The following is a 27,759-nucleotide window of genomic DNA, read 5'->3' on the forward strand; positions in this document are numbered from 1 at the left end:
ATTTTTATGGCAAATTAAGTACGTTTTTTGCTTCATAAGTGGGTAAATTGTGACCTTTGCAAGTTTCTTGTAGCCTTTAAAAAGGTATCTTGTGTTCTGTATAAAAACCGTATTTATAAGGTTTATTTACTTATGAGGCGTTCTTTAAAACTGCCTTATTCAAATATAGCATCTAATAGTAGAATAGTTGTCTTTCGACAGTTTGCTTCAATTAGGATTATTTTTTAATAGTTATTAATCTTAAACCTAATTTAATTCAATAAACTTAGAAAGAGCGGCTGATTGAAGACTGCTTTTGGGTAAAAAAGTGTTAGGTACACCACTACTACTAATTTCGCTCTGAAATTAGATACTCACAAAAATGCGCTTTGAAATGAAGAAATGAACATCTGTTTTTTTGAGCATTTTTATAATTAAAAAAAAGTGGTCATAAGAGCAAAATTCTACAGTTTAAAATATGTTAACTAGGTTACTGTAAATACAATTGGTTAGTTATAAATGTGGTATAATCCTTAGTTGATTTAACTAAAAAAAAAATTGCTTTTCATGGCTTTCAACACATATAAAAAAAAAATTTAAACCCAGAGAATTTTATTTTTAACGATTTTTGCTCTGATCATATTTATAAATATAATCAGAGCATGAATCGTTGAAAATAAAATTCTCTGGATTCAACTTTTTTTTATTTTTTTTATATGTGTTGAGAGAGATGAAAAAGCAAACTTTAAACAATACATATAGTTTATTGATTAAAAACGTTTTTACAAATAAGGTTCTTAAAAGTTTTTTTTTTTGTATAGATAAGATTCTTAACCAGTGCATTTTTTATAATATATTATTGGGCTCTACCGTGTAACGAACTTAATGAATAAAGACGTTGCAAGACTTGACTTGATAATTATTTACTCGAGACTTTTTTTGTGCTAAAAGTTAATAGTTTTATGTTATATTATAAAACAATTATTTTATCTAAAGTTTGTTACAGTAAATCAAGCAATCAACAATTCCAAGTAACTAAAATCTTGTTTATCTAGCTGCCACAATCTTGTTTAACCAACTGTAGATTTACGCGTTGACGTTATTTTAAAGTTTCTGTTGTATTTTTTATGAAGTTGTTGAAGGTAGCTTGCTCATTAAACGTTTTTTAAACGTTTTAGAAATGATAGCTCTACTCTTCTGCGTCTTCGTTCAACAGATACTCGGTTAGTACGTTAATTTCAAGTTAACGATAAAAAACAAAGATAAAAAAAAGGCGCAATACTTTTAAGCAAATAAACAAAGTATACTAGTAAAAAGTAAAAAAAAAAAAGGAAAAAAAAGCGCTTTAATGATTTTTTTAAGAAAAAAAGTAATATTCATTTTTTACTTATTACTTAAACATACATACATACATATATATATATATATATATATATATATATATATATATATATATATATATATATATATATATATATATATATATATATATATATATATATATATATATATATATATATAAATTTATATATATATATATATATATATATATATATATATATATATATATATATATATATATATTTATTATTACGTCTTTAAAAACTATTTTGTTAAAAGATTTTAAACGCGTGTCTTTAAAAAATTTAACAATGCTTTTACATCGACAGGTTTTTTATAAAATTGATTTGTTGTCTTTATATAATTTAAACCTAGCATTAAACTTATATATATATATATATATATGTATATATATATATATATATATATATATATATATATATATATATATATATATATATACATATATATATATATATATATATATATATATATATATATATATATATATATATATATATATATATATATATATATATATATATATATATATATATATATATATAAATTGCAAAACATATACACAAAGGTTTTAGAAATACGCACCCAAATTGGTAGATAAACAAGTTTATCTAACGAGTTTGCACTTTTGCAGGTTCGTTCTTGCATAAATTTGCAAAGCAGACAACATCTTTTATTATTAACATCTTTTATACCACCCTTGTATGCATTTGCCTGTTTTGGTAATTAATACCATCTGAGGTCTGCACTTTGTATTTATTTTAATATTGCGTAAGCGCTCATTCTTGAATTGAAAGTGATTAATTATTTTAACAAAATGTGGGGATAAAATCAAAAACTCATATTTTTCTGATACGAAATTTATAACAAAATTTTTTTTTTACATTCATAATGGCAAAAAAACTGCCTAAAAAATGCCTAAAATTTAATAACTTTGTGACATAATATTTTCCATTGTATACATTTTTTCTGGTTTCAAGCTTGGCAGACTGATGCATTATAATGTTTTATTCCGGTTGACGGATGAATTTTTAATTTAAGGACTTATTTTAAATTTTAAAACAATTTATTGAAAATATGCTTGAAATACTAAGTAATTTGACATAACATGTGAACGAACTTCTTTATTTTAAATATTGAAAAGGAATTTTTAAAATCCCATCTATTAATAGAATTTTTTTAGTATACTGAGATTTTGACCCTGAAAATTTCATGCAAAAATCATTAGCCAATACAAAGATATTACGTTTTAAGGTTAACCTAGTATTACAAAAATCAAAAGTTGTAAAAAACATATTTAAAGTTTTTTTCAAGTAAAATCTTGTTTAATACCCACTAGAAACATATGACTGGTTAGTTTTATTTAAAGCATAGCTGAACACTTTACGAATATAAAAAAGAAGCCTAGCATAACTTAAGCATTGACTTTAGGGTTTAAATTAGGGTTTTTTTCTGTTGCTAAGGTTAAGAATTATTGTTAACTCTTGAAAAATGCATTTTTTAAATGTTTTATGTACTTAATCAATACAAGATGGCTATATCGATTTGGAAATATTTTTGTATTTTGTACCATATTTCCGTCTCCAAAAAAAATGTCCTCAATTTCTAAGATATTTTAGGACTTGCAGATTCTGGTGAGGCGGGAGGTTGGGGAGGGGGGGGAGGAGTGGAAAAGCATACCCCATGCCCTTCCCCTTGGATCCGTCACTGCCGGAAATATCAATGTAATTTTTTTTAAATTTATTGCCGAAGCAAATTAACTTACAGTCAAAGTTTTATTTAAATAGGAATGTAATTCGTTAAAGTTTAACGAATTACTGTGCTATTAAAATATACTGTATATATATCCATTTCTTACTTAATTGCTATATTTTGATTTAATTACATCAATTTCTTACTTAGTTGCCACGACTACCTCAAAATAAACTGTTGTCATGGTAACCCTAATAGTAATGTTAAATAACAGTTATTTAGTAATTTAGACAGTAACAATAAATAACAGTTATTTAGACACACCTGTAGGCAGTTACTGTCTACAGGTGGAAGGTTTTTTTCAAATTTACAAATAAAGTTTCTAAAGGTTTTTATTTAAATAGATGTTTCTCTTATTTAATATAATGACATTATATTATGCCTTAACATTATTAATGTTAAGGCTCTATCGTGTTAAACAAATTTGAAATGAAAATTAAATGTATTTTTAAATTAAAACTTTTATTTTTACAATATAAAAACTTACAGGATCCGACAATAGTTTAAGTTTTAAAAAGGAAACTTTATTGTCAGAATCTAAACAAAATAATAACAATAATAATAATAATAATAATAATAATAATAATAATAACAATAATAACAATAATAATAATAATAATAATAATAGCAATAATAATAATAGCAATAATAATATTAGTAATAATAACAATAATAACAATAATAATAATAATAGTAGTAAAAAAAACAAAAACCAACATGTGAACTCTTTCAGCTTAAAATTTAAAAATTTTTTAATAACATAACATTCTTCCATCATCTTATAGACTGAAATATTTCAAAATATATTCAATTAACAAAAAAAAGGCAGAAACTTCTCATAAAAAAAAGGTAATTTACTTATTTACTCAGACTAAGTATATAAGTAAACCACTTTTTTTTTTATGAGAGGTTTTTTACTAAGTCTCAGTAAGTCAAAAAGAAAATAAGGGGGCAACTATTTGGGGGCAAATAAATAATTTAACTTATTTGCCCCCAAATAGTTATACTCATCAAGCTGAATAATAATATATTTTTAAAGTATTTTAAACTATACAATTCAAAAAATAATCTTAACTTGTAAATATTACAAATATAACTAAATTATTTTAACCACGTACATATGTGAAAATATGCAATAAAGACAATGGTAATGCAAAATGTTTAAAATATTTTCTATATAATGAAAAATCCGCATAAAAGACTTTTAGTTACTTCAATAGGATTTGAATTTGTTAATTAGAATTTTGAACCTGTTTTTGATTTGTTTGTACCAAATGACATCTTTATAAAGAACCAAACATGGCTAATAGTAACTGTAAAAGTTCATTTAACAAGTTTTAATAGTAACCTTACTTGTTAAGGATGTTTTTTAATTAACTAAATTAGTTTTTAGAAGGTGTTAGTATTTTAAATCTACAATATTTTTTTTACCGCTTTTCAGTAAAGTTGAACTGCGGGCTGGTTTTTATTTGTTGCAAAATTGGAAAATTCTCAGTAATGCTTTTGCCTACGTTTTTCTTGTAAATCAAAACAGATTTTCCTGCTGCTGATAAAATTCTCTTTAGCCATTGATTTGAAGAGGTGTTAGATAGAATATCTATAAAGATACTCCAAAATACTTTAAAACATTACATTTTTAACTTATTGTAAGTGTAAATAGGATATTGAATTAAAAAAGCTTTACTTAACCTATAATAAGTAGTTAATTAACCCTGGTTGACAGTGTAATAACAACAACAATGATGTTACACAGAAAAAAAATTAAAATTTTTTCTACTTTAGTATAGTTTTGTCTTTATAGCTGCTGAGATCTGTTATCCACCTTACGGCTGCTTTAACGATGATCAACCATATGACAGACCACTTGCACGACTTCCAGAATCTCCTAGCAAAATTAATACTGTGTTTACACTCTATACAAGGAAAGCAAAAAATGTTCGCCTTGATCCACTTTTCAAAAAAACAGCTTCGAGTGCAAACTTTAATTCTAATATCAAAACGGTCTTTATAGCTCATGGTTACCTTGGTATGTTAATGATTTATTTATAGTATTTATAATGTGTAATGGTTTTATAATTTTTTATTTTATGATAGGCATTTTGTATAAATAATGTTATATAAATAGATATCATAGCAATGTAATGTTTATTTAAATATAATGTTTAAATATATATAAGTATTTAACTGATAATAGTTGGTTAATTAGTTTATTAAGCAAAAATAATTTTATAGATATATCCATTAAGAGACCAGTATATTTCTATAAGTAGTCGATCATAAATTTATTTGGGAAACAATATAAAATATTTGTGTTGTAGAGTCAATAAATGAATGGTATGTTCAAATGTTTATTGATGAGTTGCTAAAGTATGAAGACATGAATGTAGTATTTGTTGATTGGTCAGGTGGTTCTGGTTTTCCTTATCATCAAGCATATGGAAATGTTAGATTAGTGGGTAAGTTATATGTGTTCAAAATCAGTGATAACATTTATGTAAAAAAAGTGAAATATAATGTATTTTTATTAATAAATAATAAATTTTTAAAGTTTATTTTTGTTTATTTGTATGTGTTAATATTAAGTATTAGTTACCTAAAATTTTATTTTAAAAAATAAGTTAAAAATATTAAAAATAATTTAAAAATAATTTCCCAAATAATGCAATATTTGGGAAATTATTTTTTATATTTTTTTTACACATAAAAAAGTTAGTATTCATTTTTTAATGAGGCATTTTATGTAATTTCATTTTGGTAATAGTTTATTGGAATAAGATGGAATACTTACTACTATATTAAGTTTTTTTTTTAAACAATAAAACCAGAGCTCTCTATAACCACCATAGTGAAATCAACTAAGCTTAACAAAGTATTACTGGTTGCTTGTTAAATAGTTGTTTACTGAAGCAAAATGTAGTGAAATAGATTACAATGCTTTTATATTTTAATTCTCTTCAAAGATTTTGCAATGAGTTAGATTGCATTGAGTAAAAGTAGAATAATTGTTAACATCAGATATTTGAGTTAAAATCAAGGAAAAACAAGTCGGATTGCTCAGTAATCTGATAATCAATCAATCAATCAATCAATCATATGTATTCTGAAAATAAATTTTCACGGCTATTTACAAATAGTATTGAAATACTAATCTCAAGTAAATACCTTAAAAAAATAGTTTACTTATATACAATTAATCTTTGTAATAATAATAATAATAATAATAATAATAATAATAATAATAATAATAATAATAATAATAATAATAATAATAATAATAATAATAATAATAATAATAATAATAATAATAATAATAATAATAATAATAATAATAATAATAATAATAACAATAATAATAATAATAATAACAACAATAATAACAATAATAGTAATAACAATAATAACAATAATAATAATAGTAATAATAATAATAATAAAGTAATTATAATAATTTAAATAAATCGGTATTACTTTTCATACAGCAATCGTTTTTACTTACAAAGTTACAGTTACAAACACTAATAAACTGACAAAACGTAACAACTAACGAGGGCATAAAAACGACTACTGCTAAAAAAATTATAAAGATTTAGTAAATATATTAATATAATCATAGATGTTATAATATAATAATCAAAATATATTGCAAATATTATGACCACATAAATAAATACAATATAAACAGAAAAACACTGAGAAAATCAAAACAAAACAAAAGTTACATCAAACATTAAAAACAAAACAAAAAATTACCTTTGGCAAAAAAAAAACAACAAAAAAAAAACAAAAAAAAAGGATTAAAAAAAATAATAATACACGGTAGAATAAAACATATGTAATAAATGGCTAAAATGAAAATAAAAACAAATAATATGTAACTGTATAAAAAAATTTATATATCATTAAAAATAAATAATAATTGAAAATAAATAAATGACTAACAAAAAATAATAAGTAAAACTATATACGCTAAAAAACTGAAGAAAAATAAATAAATAATAAAATAAATAATTCTAAGAAATAAATGAAAGAAAACTAAAGAAATAAATGAAAAAATAAAAAATAAAAAAATCTTGATTTGCCGATCGTTCCGATGTTTAAATAGTTTTTTTTTCTTTCTTTGCCACTCTTTTTATATATTTCATTCATTAACGTTTTTTTTTTTAACTTCTATTTTCATTACTTTTTTACTTATTTTCTTACAGATATTTCTTTTTCTTTTTTTCTTTTAAAACGTTTATTTATTCTTCTTTTTTGTTGATTTTATTTTTGTTTAATTTATAAATGTTTTCTTTTCCCTTTTACTTTTTTCCTTTCAAAAGTTATTTTCAACCGTTTGAAAAAAGCGTCCACCATTTGCGATGTCATTGCAAAGCCGATAAACAGATTCAATTTGTTTCGAATGAGGATGGTAGATATGTCATCAATTTTAAAGTAGGAATGCAGATTTTTTTTACATGCTTTTTGTTGTATTTTGAAATACTAAAAAGAAATTTTAATACTGATCTTCCAACAGCATCTAATTTATTAAGAAAAGTATTGTTATAATCACAAATTTCTAATCCGTATGATTTGGTACAGCCAGAGATTTGAACAAACGCACTATAGTTAACTATTGTTGACAAAAAAGAATTCCAGATTTTAAAAGAGCTCTGGAGATTGATTTAAATTGAATAATTCTTTCGTTTACAATTGTGTATTGGATTGTAGCTTTATTTTCTCCAAGGCATTGATTTTCCTATAGGAATCCGAGGTGTTTCAGTTTATTATTTAGTTTCAGGGAAAAACCGTTAATTTGAACTGTTACAGAACTGTTTTTAAGTTAAATGCTATCCTAAAAATGCTATTAACGTCTAGAAATAAATTAAAATTGCCACGCAACAGCCAACCTGGAACCTATTTAATTAAGTGCAATTGCTCCAAAGTGTATGTCGGTGAATCGAAACTTCAAATAAGAACAAGGGTTTAACAACACTAAAATTTTTTGACTGAAGGCAAGTTAAACCAGTCTGCATTAGCTTTGCATAAAGTAAATTGCAATGAGGATATTGAATGGGATAGAGCAGAAACACTTAAAGTTGAGGATAAAAAATTTGAAAGAAAAGACTGTGAAGCCTTGGAGATATAAAAACATCAATGTTTTCCAATGTACGAAAATTTCAAATCAATTTCAAATAATATTTTTAGTATTAAGAGCATTCGTATTATCTGATGTTTTAAATTAGTTTATATATATACACTCTCGTACAAGATGTCAACATTTAAATTATATATATATATATACATAATATATATATATATATATATATATATATATATATATATATATATATATATATATATATATATATATATATATATATATATAAATATATATATATATATATATATATATATATATATATATATACATATATATATATATATATACATATATATATATAGTTTTTAACTAAGTATAATTTAAAGAATCTTACCTTTGAACAGTTTTATAAATATGCTGACAATATTTTTTATAAATTGCGAACAAAATTCTTCTGGGTAAAGTTGGCTCCTCCAAGAAATATGTTATTTGACAAACATGTTAATGTAAATAATTTAATATATTATAACACTGTATACCTAGACATTGCATTTTTTTTTTTTTAATTAAAAAATATTTATTGCAATTGTAATTTGAAGAAAATTACCAGAGTTTTCAACAATTTGGTTGAGTAGATGTGTAACCTGCAAAAAACTTTAAATATATTTTAAAAACTCGTTAGGTTGTTTATTGTTGCTGCAACAATTTTGATATTTTTCCGTTTTTATTATTATTAAATAATAGTTCATAATGCTGGCAATTTACCCTGTATCTTTGTGTACTGTAACATATATTGTTCTTATATAACATTAATAGATATTATACTTTGTTGTTTACTCTTATCCAATGTCAGTACCGCGGCTAGAGGATCAGAGTCTTGTCCCCTCCCCCATTATAAAAAAAGCCATTAGCCCTCCTCCCCAAATCTTAAAAACCTTCCTTTACTACGTATTACTAAAAATAAGTATATATATATATATATATATATATATATATATATATATATATATATATATATATATATATATATATATATATATATATATATACATATATACAGAGGAAAATAATGGCATTCTAATCCTTCCATTTAGGCTCTGTTCTGCCCTAATTATTAACCACTCCGATAATTTTTTTAGTCAAAATTCCTCCGTTAGCCAGCTCCATTAACTAGATTTCATGCTGTTTTTCTCATCGCATCTAAATGTTGTGATGCCAACAGACAATGATTTTGTTTAATTGGTAAATCGCATCAGGTGATTTTTTAATCTAAATTTAATTTAAAAATGGTACAATACAAAAAAATCAAAGACTTTGTATCTACTTAGCACTCAGTTTTACTTTTTTAAGTTTTATGTTCTTGCTTCTTCCCTTTTATAGATAAAGTATTTTCTCATAACTCTCTTTTCTTTCATTTTTGCAAATGAATTAAAATATTAAAACCAAGTAATTTTATTGTGACTCACTTTAAGAAATCACGATCATCTTTATTACACTAAAGTGGAGGTTTTATTCTCCTAGTGTTTAAACCATGTATTAACTTCAAAACGAGTTATTTCACTGTGTGCCTTGTACTGTGTTCTTTCTGTTTAAAAAAATTGACAACTATTTATTCAAAAATTATTATACTTTCAAGATGAACTTTTCCTAGGCTAAAATGAATCTTTAAACATACAAAAAATGTTACTCAACTTTTTAGTTATAATAATATTCTCTTAAAACCCCCAAAAAAATAACTCTTAAATAATATTTTATATAAAGTGCTACACATAAAAAAATATAGATATTTTAGGAGCTATATATATATATACGGGGCTCAATTTAATGGTCAGACATTGCCGCACCCGGGCTGTTTTTGACATCTGATTTACGGAAGCAACCAACCATTGTTCATTTTTACTGAAAAAATCAACAATGGGTTGTTGCCCTCTACTAGCAGATTTCAAGAATGGTCTAAGGGGCGGCGATGTCTGACTGTTAAATTGAGCCTTGTATATATATATATATATATATATATATATATATATATATATATATATATATATATATATATATATATATATATATATATATATATATATATATATGTATATATATATATGTATATATATATATATATATATATATATATATATATATATATATATATATATATATATACATATATATATAGTTAAATATCAAGTCTTACTGCAAACTCAATTTCAAGTAGTAAATATACTTTGTCAACAAAAATATTGAGAATCTGTTTATGTCAGATACTTTTTAAATTTTGATCAATTACAGATATTATGGTAAGTCTTTTAGTTATTATTTTTCTTTTTTTGTTTATAACAACTGAATTAGGTGATCACATCAACTAAAATCTTTTTTTACTTATCTATTATTAATTCACTAACTTTTTTAAAAAACGACCTCTGAAATTTAAGTTAAATACAAAAAATGTTTTATGATTATAACAAACTGGTACAACAAATTTATCGAACAAGGAAAATAGATTTCTTTACTTTACTGCTTGTTTGTATTTAAAATGTTAATATGTAAAAATGTAAATACGTATATTAAAATGTAAATTAGATAACAAAAATAATTTTTTTATTACAACCAACTGGTACTAGAAATTTTAAAATTCAAAAAACAAGATTTACCGCTTAATTTAAATGTAAAAGCAAATTTTGAATAAACATAGTCATAAGATTTTGTAACTATGAATGAAAAAATAATTATTGGTATTCTTCGTTGCCGCACGTGTAATCACTTGCAATCAATATTCTTCTATAATTAAACAACATTTTTTGTTGTTTTTGCAGAGACTTTGTAATTATAACTTTATTTTGCTATGCGATTTATGTATAAAGAAAATTATTAATTATAAAATTGAACTCGCAATAAATGTGAAATACTAAATTTATGAGATCATGTTTACTATTTTCAAAACCTTTTCTATTTTCAAAACATTTCTTTTGATGACACAACTTATTACCTGATGATGTAAGAGTTCATCCATAAAGGACGCTAAGCAGAATTTAAATAATAATTAGAAGTAAAGGATCATTGGCTTTCTTCCCCGGAGATTTTCATTGAACATAAATCGCTATATTACTATATTACTGTGAAAAAGAAATATATATTCAAAATAATACCTTTGAAATTAAAGCGGCAACAATATATAAGGATTAAAAACAAATCAAATTTATTATTCTTAATAATAATTAAATAATATACACTGATTATTTTATAATATAAAAATATATAATTCCTAATATATGTTTAGAAATCAGAGCTTAATTTGCGGTGTTGTTGTGAAACCACACTTAATTTTGTAGTGATTTCATATTCATCTTTAATGTTACAGACTGTATTTTATTTTATTTTTGGCACAGTTCAATTAATTTATATAGCGTTGAAGTGGAGTAGAAAAAAAAGAATATAAGAAAAGGCACCCACACATTTCCAGAACACATCTTAATCTCAGGGGAAGGATGGAGGAGGGGAGGGATGATTGAGAAAAATTCTGACAAATTTCTTATTTCGTTAAAACACTGTATCAAATATACATATATATATATATATATATATATATATATATATATATATATATATATATATATATATATATATATATATATATATATATATATATATATATATATATATATATATATATATATATATATATAAATATATGTATATATTTAATATTTTGGCATTTTAAAGTTGCAATTTTACATAATATATGTAATATATGTAATATAATTTTATATATATTTAATAATAACTAGTAAAAATTTGTTTTTTTTTAGGTGCCCAACTTAGCTATATGATCGAAGTTATCAAAAATGACACTGGTATTAATTGGAAAAAATTACACTTAATTGGATTTTCTATTGGATCACATTTAGTTGGCTATGCTGGCCGTTTCTTAAGATTAAAAGGATTACTTGTTCCTCGGATTACAGGTTATTTTGTTTATAATTATTGTTGGCAATATTAAGTTTTGAGACTCCCTATGTTTATATAAATCGAATGTTTAATATATGCAAGCTTTAATTGAAACGGTATAATTGTTAATACTGAAAAATTATAAATATAATTTTGACTATAAAAAATCACTATTGGAATTTATTATATTGCAACTGGAATTTTTTAGACTTTTTATTTTAAATATATTCACCTCTGTTAAGCCAAGATGAAATATTTTTTACTTTTAAATTGCCATAATATTAGTAAAACCATTTATTACAAATTGTTGTTAATTAATCTCAAGAGTTTTGCTTTTGTATCAACCAATAAACAATACTCATAAACACATAAAGTTGACACACAGATAAACTTTTTTTTTTATTCTTTTGAGATGTGACATAGCTGTTCATACTTTTTTTTTTACAAACATTATTAAATGTTATTTATCAAGATTGGTTGTAGTTTATAAATTAAAATCTTGATCTAGAAGCTATCATTAAATACTATTTGATGAAAACTTTTAAATATAATGTTCATTATTTTGTTACAGCTTATAAAAAAATTAATAAAGTGATTGTGGTGCAAAAACACTTTTTAAATACTTAGTAATATTGATTGTAGTTAATTATATAATCAATTACAAGTATTAAAAAATTTATCCATATCGTTTAAAACACAATTTGAAAAAAAAGTGTAATATTAATGCTATTTGATAATAAATTTTTAAAATAGTTTTAATACTTTTTTTCCAATGATTTTAATCTCTTGATAAAAATATTCATCTTGTTTGTCATTAACATGGTCCAAGGTTTTGGAAAAGTATTCTTAATGACTATATAGAAAGTGAAGCTTGATGCTTATGTTAGTTTTAAAATTTATAAAACTTGATGGCTTGTTGGTAAGTGTCATCACAAATGTTGGAATTTTTGTTGCCAAAAAAATTTGTTACAGCCTACAACAATGTTATGAGACAATTTAATTGATAATTTGCCTTATTTATTCATTTTACTTTATCTAATGTTGATGCTTTGTTTGGCTATCCCATATAATGACATATGTATATTTGGGTATCTAGATTGTTGGCTATTAAAAAAGTTCAACATGTTGAGATTTATTCAAATACAAATCGTCCACAATATTTTATTTTTTACTGCACAAATTTCATATGCACTTCATATGATGCTGACATTATTTTAGAATAACACTAATCTGTATGAAATCTATGATAATACACCAAACTGTATGGCTCAATATTGGCACTAGGTATAGTCATCATTAGCTTTGGTGTCAAAGAACGCATTTTAAACATTGTTTGCAATTGTTGAAAAATAGACACTGCTATTTTAGATTTTATTTTTTAATGTTCACATTTTAAAGAAGTTTTTTAAGATAACAAAGTACAAAGTTAACTTCTTTTTATAAAAAAAAGGTATTTTTTGTGTTTCTTTCTTAATAGCCTTTCCTTAAATTTTGAAGCTGACAGTTATACAGATTCATTTAATATATCATCTTCTTGACATTTTTCATTTAACTCTTTTTGATTAAATTAGAATTGTTAAAGAAGCATCAGTTGACTCTTTTTTACTGTCTCATGGTTTCTTAATTTTCATACAAGTTGACTGAGATCGGAACTGACCAAGTTTTATTCCAAACATTGTCTTCTAACATTGTTAGTAGGCTACTCCAATGGATTTAATTGTCCAAAATTAATGGAAGTTAAATGTATATCTTAGAATAACTATATATAAAAGTTGTAAACTTTTTTTTGCAAATTTAAGAAATATTGAATAGCAAAAAAACTTGAGCTTACAAAGAAAAAAGGAATACGATTTTCTGATTAAGCGTCCTAAAGCTATATTCAAAATATAAAACAGGTTTTTGAACACTAAAATATGTGCTGACCAATTAATTATTGTTGACAAATATAACTATTCTTGATCAATATAGTTGTTGTAAACATTTAAGTTAAATTGATTTTTTATAATTTCTTATTTGTTTTTTCAAATTTGCAGCTTTGTTTTTTAAAAAACTAAAGAAGTTTTTAAGAAATTGAAAAAAGTTATTTTAATAGTTTTTAAAAATACTTATTATTCTTATTTTTTTTTAATAGTACTTGATCCAGCAGGTCCATTGTTTGAGTACCAGCACCCAGATACTAGAATCGACCCAACTGATGCAGAGTTTGTTGATGTCATTCATAGTGACACAAACACCATAGTTGTATTGGGTTTTGGAGCAGAGCAACAAATGGGTCATCTCGACTTTTATCCTAATGGAGGATACTTCCAAAAAGGATGTGAAAAATTTGATATAAGTATGTTAAAAATTTTCAAAAGAAATTAGTGCAGCCTCAATATGTAATATTTAGAATATATATAGCATTATAAAATGTCAGTTTCTAAAGCAGATAAATTGCATGTATATTTATGTTGGGGTACAGCCAATTCGCACTGGTTTTCGTGAACCATTAAATATATTTTTTAGGGTTTCGACTGCTGGCTTTTGTAATCTGACATGCATTATTTATCTTTGCAAGTCATTAAAAATGGTTTCTGTTAAAATTATAATTGCTATTAGAAAATGAATATATTTTTTCAAGTGTGTAGGAACTGATTTATAAATTTTTTGAAACATTTGTACAAACTGGTTATTAAATATTTATATATACAATTTTAATTAAAAATAGGTCAACACCAGGAAGACATCAATATATACTTGTTAATGTTTATATAAACAAGTAATAATAAAAATTTTTGTGTAATAAATGTTTTATAAGTTATCTTAAATGTATTTTAGGTTTAAAGCAATATTTGGTATGCAGCCATTATCGTTCAATTCGCTATTTTATGGAATCTATCTCATCTCAAAGTTGTTTTTATGAAGGTTTCCCATGTAAATCCTATGAAGATTTTAAAGCTGGCAAATGTTTATGTCCATCTGAAGGATGTCCAGTGATGGGTTATCATGCAAAAAAGCCAAAAATACAACAGTCTATCAGATATTACTTAGAAACAAGAGATGTATATCCATATTGTGGTATTCTTAATTTTGTTTCAACCTTAATCAATAGTATTTAGATATTTTGATCTAAATATTTAAATCTAAATATCTAATGGCTTTAACTTTTTTCATAGTAATCCCAGTGTTTTAAATTTTTTAAATTATATTTGTGCCCAATAAATGTATAGTATTATTCATAAAATTATTTCAATAAGAAAAAAATCTAAATGCTTTACTTTGATCAAGAATAAATGTTTCTAATTATTATATGAATTTTAAAATTTAATAAAAAAATAAATATTCCCTGACTTCAAAAAGCAGTAGCAACTTTTTAGGAGAGCAACATAGTTAAATAGAAAAATCTTTGTTTTTAGAATATCTGTTACTCATTTAGTTTTTTTTTTTTTTTAAATCATTCTTAATAATATACAAATAATAATACTAACTATTAATACACCTAAAACCTCAAAATTTATTTTTCCTAACAACCATAAGTTGTACATAATCATAAGTTTCCTCAATGTACCTGTATGAGTATTAAAAAAAAGTTAATAGACTTAAACTTAAATTGCCTCAAAGTACCTGTACGAGTATTTAAAAAGAAAATTTATAGACTTAATTAATAAACCAAAGCAAATTTAACTACAAATGAAAAGTAAACATTAAGTTAGCCACAAAAGAATATTTAATTTTAGTAGATAAAGTTCTTCTTTTTTATTAGTTATTTTTTTTATTTTTAAGATGTTATTTCGGAAATAAAAGTAAAATTTTATTTTTAAAATATCATTATGTCATAACAATAAACTTTCATAAAGAATTCTAACATTTTAGGAATAAATAATGGCCAGAAAAAAATTTAGTACCTTATTCAAGCAAAAGATTAATTGATAATTTTATTAACAAAATTTACTAGAGACTGCAGTGGTACCCTTGGCCTAGACAAATAAAATTAAAAAAAGGTGAATAACATTAAAAAGAGGTGAGTAGCTTTAAAAAAATAAAACTCAAGACAAACATTAAGGCCATTAAATACCTTGCATGGTACGAACATTAAATACCTTGCATGCGAACATTAAATACCTTGCATGGTATGAACATTAAATACCTTGCATGGTACAAAATCTGAACTTGAACTACAAGATGTAATTGAGAATATAAAAGTTGTAATTATTAAGGGTTTATAATATAAATACTCAGAAGAAAGTTTTTTTTATTTTTAACTAAATTTTTTTTTTGTTTTTTTAATGTTTTGAAAAATTTATTGTTGGGAATGGGGTTGATTTTGTAATAGAGAGGAGGGAGGGTTGGGGAGTCATTTTAAGCATACACTTGCATATAAAGAGGAAGGGGAGGGGATCCTAAATCAGTGACTTTACTGAATACATACTTCATGGGTGCTCCCCTTGTTAATTTAAGGGTGGATTGGCTCGGTAATTTAAGGCTAGCCAAGTTAAACTTTTCAAAAACATTTGGCCATGTGGCAGTAAAGATGTGGAAAATTCCTATCAAGTGTCAATTGGAACTTAATCTTAAAGTATGAGATTTAAGTATAAATGTAAAAAATATCATAAAAAATCACCGCCATATTAAGATTAACAGCAGTTTTAAATATGGAAAACTTTCCGTACTTAATACTGTTTCAAAATATGTAGTTGTATGTTGTACAGCACAATGAGAATCGCCTATCATTAATGTATCTTTTGCTGTAGTAACAATATTTGTAAGTGTTGCATTCTTTGTTCTACAATCTGACCACCTAATACAGGTGGAGCGATGCAGACAAACTGGCGATCATTTGTGATATGCTGATTGTTTTCGATTCTTTGTTATTTGATGTTTCTAACATATTCAGCTCTTTTTTGTTTGTTTTCATTACTGTTTGTTGTAGTAAGCTCCTTGTACATTTAAAAAAATAAAACCAATCAGCCTTCAAGATAATTGGCGATTGTTTTTGTGCTAACATTCGTATTAAGTTGTCATAGTTTAATTGACACCACCGTTTTTTATATAAATTAACAAATAGATCTAAATGTATATCATGAAATAACTATAATATTAGGAAAATTTCATATGTTTATTTTCCACATATTCATCACATATATTTTAAGTTTAGTTTTTACATGAAGGACTTTTTTTTTTTTTGCTTTTTACTACAACTTGCTTCTAAGCGCAATTAGCGCTTATAAGCAATTAAAAAGGTAGTTTTTCAGAATATTGAATTGAAATTTTCCTAAATATTAAATCTAAGGAAAATAAAGTTTAAACAGTAAAAAAATTAAAAACTAAAGTTAAATATATTTATTAGAGTTTAGTTTGAGAAGCTTTTATAATAGATAGATTAGTTCAAGACGGATACCTAAATACCAAGATACCTAGGTTTTGCTAGTTTTATACAAAGAACTTAATAAAATCAGCAAATCAAGTTTTCTGAAAGCTGAAATTTTCATGGAAAAACTCCAAGAGATTCATAAAAATGACTATTTTACTTTTAGCAAGTCAGACCCTTCTGGATAAGTCATTACATGTGCCTTACCATGACTTGTATCAAAAAATATCCATTCTGCATCAATACAAAAATAATCTTTATAGAGACAGATATTATTAATGTTTTTATACTGTGGAAAATACTGAAAAATAAAGAATATTTGAAACTTTAGGATTCAAGAAACAAATATTTAACTATTTTTTTAAAATAGTTAAATATTTGTTTCTTGAATGTATACAAAAAAAAATGTCACGATCATTGTCTTCTGACATAAAGTAGAATGATTTCTCTTTAAGCTAGTTGTTGATCTTTCATAAATAGAGGGCAATAGGGTGCAATGTACATTTACTTTTAATCCAATGGTAACTTTAGACTTCATTGTGAATTACAAGCATGTAGTATTTTGCAAAATCACTTAAGCAGTCTTAAGCCAAATTTTGTTGTTGCCTTAGGTATCTTGGTTGACATATCACAGTGTTGGAATAAGCTGTTAACTTGCTTATTGCCTTGAATGACATTTCTCTTTACACTTTAATTGTTGTTGTCTGACTAATCAATGCTGTGCAGCCTGTTGTGTGCCACTGATTGAATGATACCATCTCATCATTGTAGTTATCAGTTAAATGTGTTTTAGGGAATCTATTTAAAAAAACTATACTTCGACAGTTAGAACATCTATTAATCATAAACAACTTTTGTCATCAGATCTTTGTAGATACACTTCCACCAAAAAAACCACCTTAAATTTGCAAAAAAGACTTCCTAAATTTGCAAATGGTTCCTTGAAAGCCTAGCCACATCTCTGGTGGATACATACACAAACAGAGTGAGTTTAAGATGTTTTAACAGTTATACACCATTTTGGTCTTTACGTAGAAAAACTTATAATTTAGCAAACCCAATAATATCTTAAGGATATTTAGTTTAAAAAAAACACATACTTCTTTAAGGTTACATAAAATCAGGCTCTGTCTTCATGTTGGTTTCTACCTATAGGTTCATTTTCTTTTTGACCAAGCATTATCTAGTTAGTTTATTTTCATTGCATATATTGTTGGCTATTTCATGTTATTTCAGAAAATATTTTTTTTTTAAGTGTGTGGAACAACAAATATCCCTTTGCTTCCATTAGTTTGAGCGTTTTTTGAATTTTTTGTTTTATGCAGGGGCTTTGAAAGATCTAGCATGCATATTTCTTGATCAAGGCTTGGATGTAAATGTTAACAGCTAATCTTTCTTTTATTTCTGCTGTTATTCGCAATTGCTTTTGTCAATACTTGTAATTTGTGGAATTTTTAATACTTGTGATTTGATAACCATTGATGCATAGCAATACTATGAGGTTTCATGGGGTAGATAGCTATTCTTTTATGACTAGTGCCTAATATTTTTTAATGATTTTTTCAGAAGTTGCACTGGAAAAGTCTTCTTCAATTAAAGGCACAACATTTGGAAACTCATTTCTTCATTGCTTTACCATATTTAGTATTGCTACATGACCACCTAAATTAAATCTTTTTTTTTATCTACTGTATGAAGATGAAAAGTACTTTTTTTATTTTAAATGTTCTGATATGCAACTGAACTAGCAGGAAAAAAATTAAGAAACCAATCGTATTTTACCTAATAAACCAACTTAAGAATTATTGTAATGAAAAATTGTACAGTGATTGATTTCTTTTATTTTGTTTCTTTTTTTTATGTGAAGGATAGTTTTTTGTTACTTTTAACATGATTTTTTAATTTTAATCATTTTGCTAATGTTAAAAGTGTTAAACTTACTTTATTTCAACCCCATAACAATGATGAACAGGTGTTAAATTTCTTCTAATGTGTAATATTTTGAAAATATATTTTTTTGTTACTGTTGATAGTTATCACTTAATTTATTAGTTTTAATAACAATAATGAATTTATTAAGTGATAAGTTTTTTCTATTCTGATATTACCTTATGACATATTAGAGAGTTTAATTGAAAAGCCATATAGGAGTTTGATTGAGATATGACTTTAGCAGTGGAAGCTGGAGTGATTTGAATGTCTAACAATGGGTTATTCTCTTTAACTGTATTGGCAGGAAGGCTATGGCCATATGAGTCAAGATTCGAATTACAAGAAAAGTTTTTTGGAATTTGTTCTGTCTTATCCTTGGGTAAGATAATAAGTTTAGTTCTATGAAATAGTGATGGAATGTTAATTACTTAGTGATGGAATGTTAATGCCTTTGTTAATGACACTGTTGAAAGTTTTAAAAAATTTTCTAGAGCCTAACGTCTGAGATAAAGTTCAAGATTTAGTTAACTGGGAATAATGGATCAATTTCATGGCTTTGTTTTTTTAGCTATTTAACCAGGGCGTATGTATGGCCATAGCTGGCTTCAAACTACGAACATCAAGTAGTCAGAACTCTAATCACTACAACACATCTCCATTAGGTTAGGGTTTAACACGGGCTCCTTACAATACACACCAAAAACATTAACAGGGACACCGATCATGTGAAACATGACACTGTTAATACTCTGATACTTTGTTGATAGTTGCATAGCCACTATCAAGGAGACACAAACAAAAATCTATTAGTAGAGTCAAAAGGTTCCAGGATTCATCATTCTAGAGAGTAGGAAGTGACGGAGACCCCGGCCTCAGCCCCATCCCGGCTAAAAATAAGACTTTTTGCAAGCCCATCCCCGGCCCTGACAAAAATTAAAAAAATTTAGCAGGGTTTAATAGCCGAGGGCAAGAAAAAAATTCATAATACTTTATATATTACAATTTTATACTTACATTTGCTATTTATTAAATACTGGCATATTTTTATATATTTTTAAACTCTAATTTACTTTTAAAAAGATTGCGAGCAACCACTATTAAATTATGAGTTACTTTAAAATAGAGAATTAGTTAAAATACTAGGAAACAGTTAACTGAAGACTTAAAAAGTTGTAGGTTGTATAAAAAAAAGAAAATATGAAGATGGGTAAAAGTTATAAGGTTTTTTTTGATGTGCAAGGAAAAAAACTGGATTGATAAAAGTTTTTATAGCATGAAGAGACGAGTTCAGTAAAAGAATTCAACTTTTTGAATAAGAAGCTAAGCAAGAATGAGTTTTGGTTGATCTAACTAGTGATAATAACTTGTTTGAGCATTGGCCATGTTAGTATTTGTAGAAAAAAGAAAGAGATGCAACCTTACAACAATCGGAGAGTGGCTCAAGCTTGGCAGATAAAGCAGGTCTAATTACATTTACAATATGTTTTTTAGACTTTGTCTGAGAGTAAGTATAAAGTTGAGTCACTAGCATGTAGAACCACTTTAAATGTAAAATTTTCATGAAAATTGTTATTGTAGATAAAAAACAATACAGGAGCAAAGACTACTTGAAATAAAGAAGAGTGCAGGCCTTCAAGAGAAGCTTTAATACTGCAGTTATAAAGAAATAATTTAATGATCTCAAAACCTTTATATAAAGAAAAAAATAACAAAGTGAGACTAATCGTAAGATAGTTGGAGAGGTCAAAGTGTTTTCTAGAGTTATGAAAAATTGGAACTACTTATTTAGCGCTTTTTAAAAGCAAAAATTGAAGAGAGTTCTGGAGAACACTTTTTAAAGACTATGATGGAAATCTTGTCTGAAGCACAAACTATAGAAATGATTGAGAATTAACTTTAGTATTGGAAGCCAGAGTAATTTTGATGTTTAACATTGGGTTAATCTGTTTAACTGGCAGGAAGATTATGGCCATTAGATTTAAGAGCCAAATAGAGTAAGATTTCAATGCAAATAGTTCTTCCTTATTCTAGGTAGAAGTAAAAAGATCAGACCCATGAATTAGAGATTAAATGTTAGACTAACTTTAGTAAATGACCCTGTTGAAGACTAACCAAAAGTTTCTAAAACCTAACATCTGGAATAAGATACAAGAATAAGTAAACTGAGAATAACAGGGCTTAACATCAGACAAGACCTTTTTACACTGGCTTCTTGCAACAATTAAATGACATTTGTTCTTATAAGAGATGTTCTTGTATGAAAGATGAAAAAAATAATTAATGTTTAATAAAGCAACTGCTCAAGATAGTAAAAAATGTGGAGTAGAATGAGGCTTGACTTAAAATTGAAGATAAGGAATAAAAGCTTTTAAACTTTTATTCCAGAAGGAATAAAAGCTTCCAAATTTTTGTTTCAGAAGGAATTGTTTCACAATGATAATGATGATGATGATGATAATGATGATGATAATGGTGAGATAATGATAATGATGATCATGATCATGATGACGATGATGGCTATGATGATTATGATGATCATGTTGATCATAATGTTTATATATGCATATATATACGAAATGTAACATGAATTTTGAATTAAAACAATATACTTTAGGATGTATAACATTGTTCTTGCTAACTGCTCTGACAACTTTTAGCAGGGCACTAACTCTTATTAAGTAAATTAAGTTATTAAGCAAACCCTTCAAGGCAGCAGGGTATAGGGCAAGTAGTACTTGGTTACATGATATCAGTAGCTGGGTAGTTGTGATGATCTTGAACCTGTCCTGACTTAGTCCTGAGTAGTTAAAAGAAGTTACTTCTTGTAAACAGCACTTTAAAACATTGATGGGGATATTTTGGAATAGCAATAGTAAAAACATTACATCTAACAAAATACTAGTGATTAAGGTGACTACAAATACTATAGTTGAAGTCACTAGTTGGTAACTGAGCTCACACTACATCAGAGATTTAACCATTTAACATAAATATGGTAAATTATGGGTAAGCAAACGTTGCTCCAGAGGTTCAGGCGGAATACAAAAATACTGTAACTTACAGGTGTGTGAGCACTGCACCAGAGGTTTAGACAAGGAACAAGTACTTTCATTAAACCAGTAAAATTTTAAACTTCAAAACAACATGTTACTTTTTTTAATTTTTCTTGATATCACACTTACCTACTCTGAAAATTCTTACAAACCTTATAAAAAACTTAATGATGAATTATTGTATATTAATATTAGTTCAAATCATCCCCCTCAAATCTTAAAACAAACAATTCTTATTTCAATTAACAATACACTAAATTAAAACTCTTCTAATGAAAATGTTTTTAACTCTTCTAAACGTGTGCATGAACATACACTAAAAAAAAAGCTGATTTAATAATTTTGAGCTAAAATTTGAAACAAAAATTGCAAAAAAGCAAAATAAAAATAGAAATACAAATTGGTTTAACCCTCCATACAACAAAAATGTTTCAAAAAATATTGGAAATGCATTTTTAAAATTAATAGATGAACATTTCAAACAATAAGGAAGAAAAAACTTTTAACAATAAGAAAAAATTTAAAACAATAAGGAAGAAAAAATTTTTATGGAAAAAGGGAAACTATAAAGCATTAGATTTGTATTTTAATAACATTAACTGGGTACAAGAATTTGAAGGACTTCGTGTTAATGAATGTTACGAAAAATGATTTAGAAAATATGAAATAGGGTGTGAAAAATATATTCCAACACTGAATATAGATAAAAATTCTTTTCAACACAAAAACAACTCTCTGTGGATGACAAGTGAACTTAAAGTTATATGTAAAAAAAACAACAAAAAAGTTGATTTAGAAGCAGAAATTCAGGTTATAAAAGTCTTTTAGAAGTCAATAAGTATAAAAAATTAAATTAAAAAGAAGTCAAAAAGATACAAAAAAACTTGTCAAAAAAAGTATTTGCAGTTTTGAAAGAAACTTGGCACTTAATTCAAAAAACAATCCTAAAAGTGTCTATGCATATATAAATAACAAAACAAGATTTAAAGACTCTAAGAAAGCAATAAAGCTACATAATGGTATTATAACTACTGATAATCAAGAGATAGTAAACACTCTTAATGAATTTTCTGCATCTGTTTTTATACAAGATGATTCATCAGAAGAAGTTTTAGGCAACAATCTTTTAAAAAAATATCCTGATCCATATTTTAGTGTTTCTATTATTCAGAAACACTTGAGTAATTTAAGCATGTACAAATCAGTAGGTCTAGATAATGTTAACCTAAAAGTTTTAAGGGAATGTTCAGAATTTTTGTCAAGTTGTTTAGCATTAATATTTCATAAATCTTTAAGTACAGGAATTATTCCAAAGTTATGGTCATATGCAGACGTTCTGTTATTCAAAAAGGACAATAAGCTAGATGCAACAAATTATAGACCGGTTTCATTAACATCAATTGTTGGTAAAATTATGGAGGGAATTATTGGAGATTGTGTGATGGTGTTTCTCATTGAAAATAATTTATTTTCTAAAAAGCAACATGGTTTTGTTAATAACAAAAGTTGTATAACAAACCTGTTGGAAACATTAGATTTAATCACGCAAGCGTATGAAGTTGAAATTTCAATTGATGTTTTGTTTTTGGATTTCAAAAAAGTATTAGATTCAGTGTCTCACAGGAAATTACTGGAAAAATTATTTAGACTGGGATTTGGGTCATCTTTGCTAAATTGGTATAAATCATTTTTGTCAGATCGAACTCAGAGGCTGGTGATAAGAGAATATATTTCAAATTGGAAGATGGTTACTAGTGGAGTACCGCAAGGTTCAGTACTTGGATCTCTTTTATTTGTAAACTTCAAAATGACTTATGTAGAAGGATTATTAAACTCACTAAATTATATGCAGGCGATATTAAAGTTATTTCAATCAATCATTGTTATGGTGATAGTAAATTATTATAAGAGGATATTAACATGTAAGTAAAATGGTCTGAGGATTAGTTAATTAAGTTTAATAAATCAAAATGTAAAGTTGTGTATATTGGTAAAAAGAATCCTAGATATGAATATAAATTGAATAACTCTGTTTTAACAGAAACAACAATAGAAAAAGATCTTGGGATTTTCATTTCAAATAATCTAGAGTTACTAATAATTAGTATTAATAATTGAGTTACAAACGATTGAAATTCTCTTCCTTAATGGATAATAGATAAAGATAACTTTAACCTTTTTAAAAGGTTTAGGTTTTTGAACACTATTTTTTGTAATCGGCTGTTATAGTCTTAATTCTACATAATTAAGACTCAGTACACCTCAGTTGTGTACAACATTTTTTCTATTCTATTCTATTTTATTTCCCTCTTGTTAAACTAATAAATTGCACAATATTTTTAACAGAAATGCTATTAAAGTAAGTTATAACAAAAAATTTAGAAAGAGTTATAAAAGGCCACAATGAACACAGTACCCAACACTCTTTTGTGTCTAATGAATTTTTAGTCCAGATCTGATAAACTGGAGGAGGTATAAGGGGCTTAATAAAAGGGTGGGATTTATTTGATAGAACGCATATAAAACAATTTAATTCTAGTCTGGCTTGCAGTCAAATTAACAACACTTTTTTCAACAGCTGTTTTATCATAATTTCAATAAAATGTTTATCTAAGTTTTATATCAAGGTGAGGAATAAACAAGAAGCTCATTTTTGACAAATGGAAGTTTACGTGATTTATAATAGGTTTACAGTATTCTTTTCACTGAAAATATATTTCTCAATTTTGAAGACCGGTTTACACTGTCTTTTTTTTTTTTAATAACAAGCATAAATTATTAAATTTAATTTCGTTAAAAAATTTAATTAAAAAATTTAGCTTAAATTAAAAATTTAATTTAAAAAAATTAATGAAATTAATAAAGGGTGCCTTAACAAGCTTGGAGTAGGTGGGAAAACTTTCTGAAAGTTAATAAACGTAGTAAGCTGACGAAAATACATAGATATCTTTGATACATAAATATAATTATGTAACAAAATTGAATACTAAAAATGTATTTGGATAAAACATTGACATTGTTCTTGCTAACTGCTCTGACGACTTTAACTAGGACACAAGCTCTTATAAACCTTATTAAGTAATGATGCAAAAATACAATGATATAATGTTGACCACTGTTTTCACTGTTAATGGAGTTGTTAAATAATGTCAATACGTAAAAGTTTATTTTTTTAAAGGGCTTATTACAGAATATTTATGATGCCATATTAAAATGCTCTGTTTTAGGAATTCATTACAGATTCAAAATGAAGACTGGTACAAAGTTTCTTGCGGCTTATAGTGGGAAAGTTACTGTTAAACTTTATGGAGATAAAGGTTTTGATGCGGTAACTCTACCTAGGTTTGATATGTTTAAGTTTAGTTACTCTAACTAGGTAAGTTATGTTTAAATTTATTTAAATTAGATTCTGGAGCTTTTAATATTATTTAAAAAAGTTTAGAACGAAACTTTTTTTGCTCTTTTAACTTGCGTCTCACAACCAGCGTTGCCACTGCCTCGGTTTTTTCTAAGGAGAGTGCCGAAAAAATCTTATTTAAATTAATTCTCTGAAGTTAATTTATAAAAGAATTTTTCGGCACTCTCTTAAGTTTAAACCCAGCCAGTGGGAACGCAAGTCACACTTGCTTGTCACAATGAATAAGATTTTATAATATATAATAAGTTAGTAGCTACTGGGATGCGTTTATAAGATAAATAAATAGCTAAAATTTAGATAAGAAAAACTTATTGGTATTCAGCTGAAAATTTACAGTATCTTAAAAATATTAAATGTTCGTTTAACTACTTATCTGTTAGAATCAATTAGATATTAAGACTATTTGAGTACTGTGCCTATACTGATGTACGTTGATATCTGATGATATCGGTATCAGTACTGATGTTTAAGTACTGATGTTTAAGTACTGATGTTAAAGTACTGATGTAACATGTCTTGGGCAAAATTGTTAACTTGTTTTAGGTTTACAAACATCTAACAGATGTATTGAGCTTATCAGTAAACTCATTTTGCTGATAATCACGAATCTAGGAAATTGATTTCGTTAATCAATCTTTATCAGTATTGAAAAATAATTAAGAACTTTAAAGAAGATGCTTAAATGTATGATGAGATAAAATATAGTTTAAATGCACTGTTAATATCTTCCTTGACCCAACTTTTTTTTTCAAGCAATAAAAATCATTAAAAGATCTTCATCAAGTAGCAAAGGCTTTTTTTTTCCACGTTTTTTTTTCGAAACAACTCTGTTAAAGATTTGATAGTGAAAATTGTAATTGCCCCTGTATCAAACCTCTTTTGTTACATGTGCCAACGAATTACTTAAACTTAGCAATTAAAGTCTGGATATTTTCAGACTTGAATTGCTAACTTCCAGGCTTGAGATTTTAAATTTAACTGCTTTTATATAAAAGACAACGAGATGAAGAGAATAATTCAAATTATGAGAATCAAGCTTGCAGTAATTTAATATTTTCTAACTGTAAAATAATAATTACAGACATACAGACCGTTTACAAATTTAGTGAGAATTTTTATGCGCGTGTGTCAAAAAACTTTAAGATTTAAGAGTGTAAATCTATCCTTAAAATTATAAACTTCCGTGACCATTTGTTCCGTAAGGGTTACGTTATTTAAGGAGAAGCTTGTAGTTCTTTCATACAATATAATTGATTTTTAAATTTCTTTAGTCACAGCTATGATAGTGGATCATTAGCAGATATATTAGTTGTCGGAGAAAAGGAGATAGGAAAGTTATATAAAGTAGACATTTCTACTGATGCTCTGCTTGATAGCTGGTACTTGATATCATTATCGGTTAAACACATGACATCTGGACAAGAGTATGACTTTTTACTTGTTCTTTATTAAAATTTTATTTCATTGTATATTAGCATCCTAATACTATTTAAATCTAACAGGTACCAAGCTTGTTACAAGAAATGGTTAAGTAGCGGATCAAACGAAGAAAGCGTTAATAGCTCGATGACCACATGCACAGAATCATAATTGATTTAATTTGACAGTTAATTGTCATTATTAAATTTGTTTTTTTTAAAAAGTTATACTTTAAAAAATAAAATATTTTGGCTTATAAAATTTCAACTAAAAAAGTAAATATGTCTGCAGGAAAAATAGTCAAATGCTAAATTTGTAAACATATTCACGGTTAAGTCAATATAACAGATCTTGGATTCATTAAATTAAAGTATTTTAAAACATTATTAATCGGACTTGTATTTTAACATAAAAAACCATGGTACTTGTAGGGAAAAATTTAAATTTTTGAAAACTCAAAGGAGAAATAAATTAT

The 27,759-nt window shown here is 25.6% G+C and overlaps 1 protein-coding gene across 1 annotated transcript; it reads left to right on the plus strand.

Moving 5' to 3' along the window:
• Window positions 1-1,076: 1,076 nt before the first annotated feature.
• On the plus strand, window positions 1,077-27,533 carry LOC100214933 (pancreatic triacylglycerol lipase). Its single transcript, XM_065801581.1, has 9 exons — window positions 1,077-1,202; window positions 4,895-5,119; window positions 5,412-5,549; window positions 11,977-12,132; window positions 14,247-14,450; window positions 14,933-15,172; window positions 25,675-25,789; window positions 27,137-27,289; window positions 27,368-27,533. The coding sequence occupies exons 1-9, from the start codon at window positions 1,160-1,162 to the stop codon at window positions 27,453-27,455; spliced, it is 1,362 nt and encodes a 453-aa protein (XP_065657653.1). The 5' UTR covers window positions 1,077-1,159; the 3' UTR covers window positions 27,456-27,533.
• The last annotated feature ends 226 nt before the right edge of the window (window positions 27,534-27,759 follow it).

This window comes from Hydra vulgaris, chromosome 07 (genome assembly GCF_038396675.1).
Source record: "Hydra vulgaris chromosome 07, alternate assembly HydraT2T_AEP".
Taxonomy (NCBI): Eukaryota; Metazoa; Cnidaria; class Hydrozoa; order Anthoathecata; family Hydridae; genus Hydra; species Hydra vulgaris.

Coding starts and splice junctions, on each gene's coding strand:
- LOC100214933 (XM_065801581.1), top strand. CDS start 1,160: ATGATAGCTCTACTCTTCTGCGTCTTCGTTCAACAGATACTCG. Junction 1,203..4,894: donor CTTCGTTCAACAGATACTCG/GTTAGTACGTTA, acceptor TTGTCTTTATAG/CTGCTGAGATCTGTTATCCA. Junction 25,790..27,136: donor GATGCGGTAACTCTACCTAG/GTTTGATATGTT, acceptor AAATTTCTTTAG/TCACAGCTATGATAGTGGAT.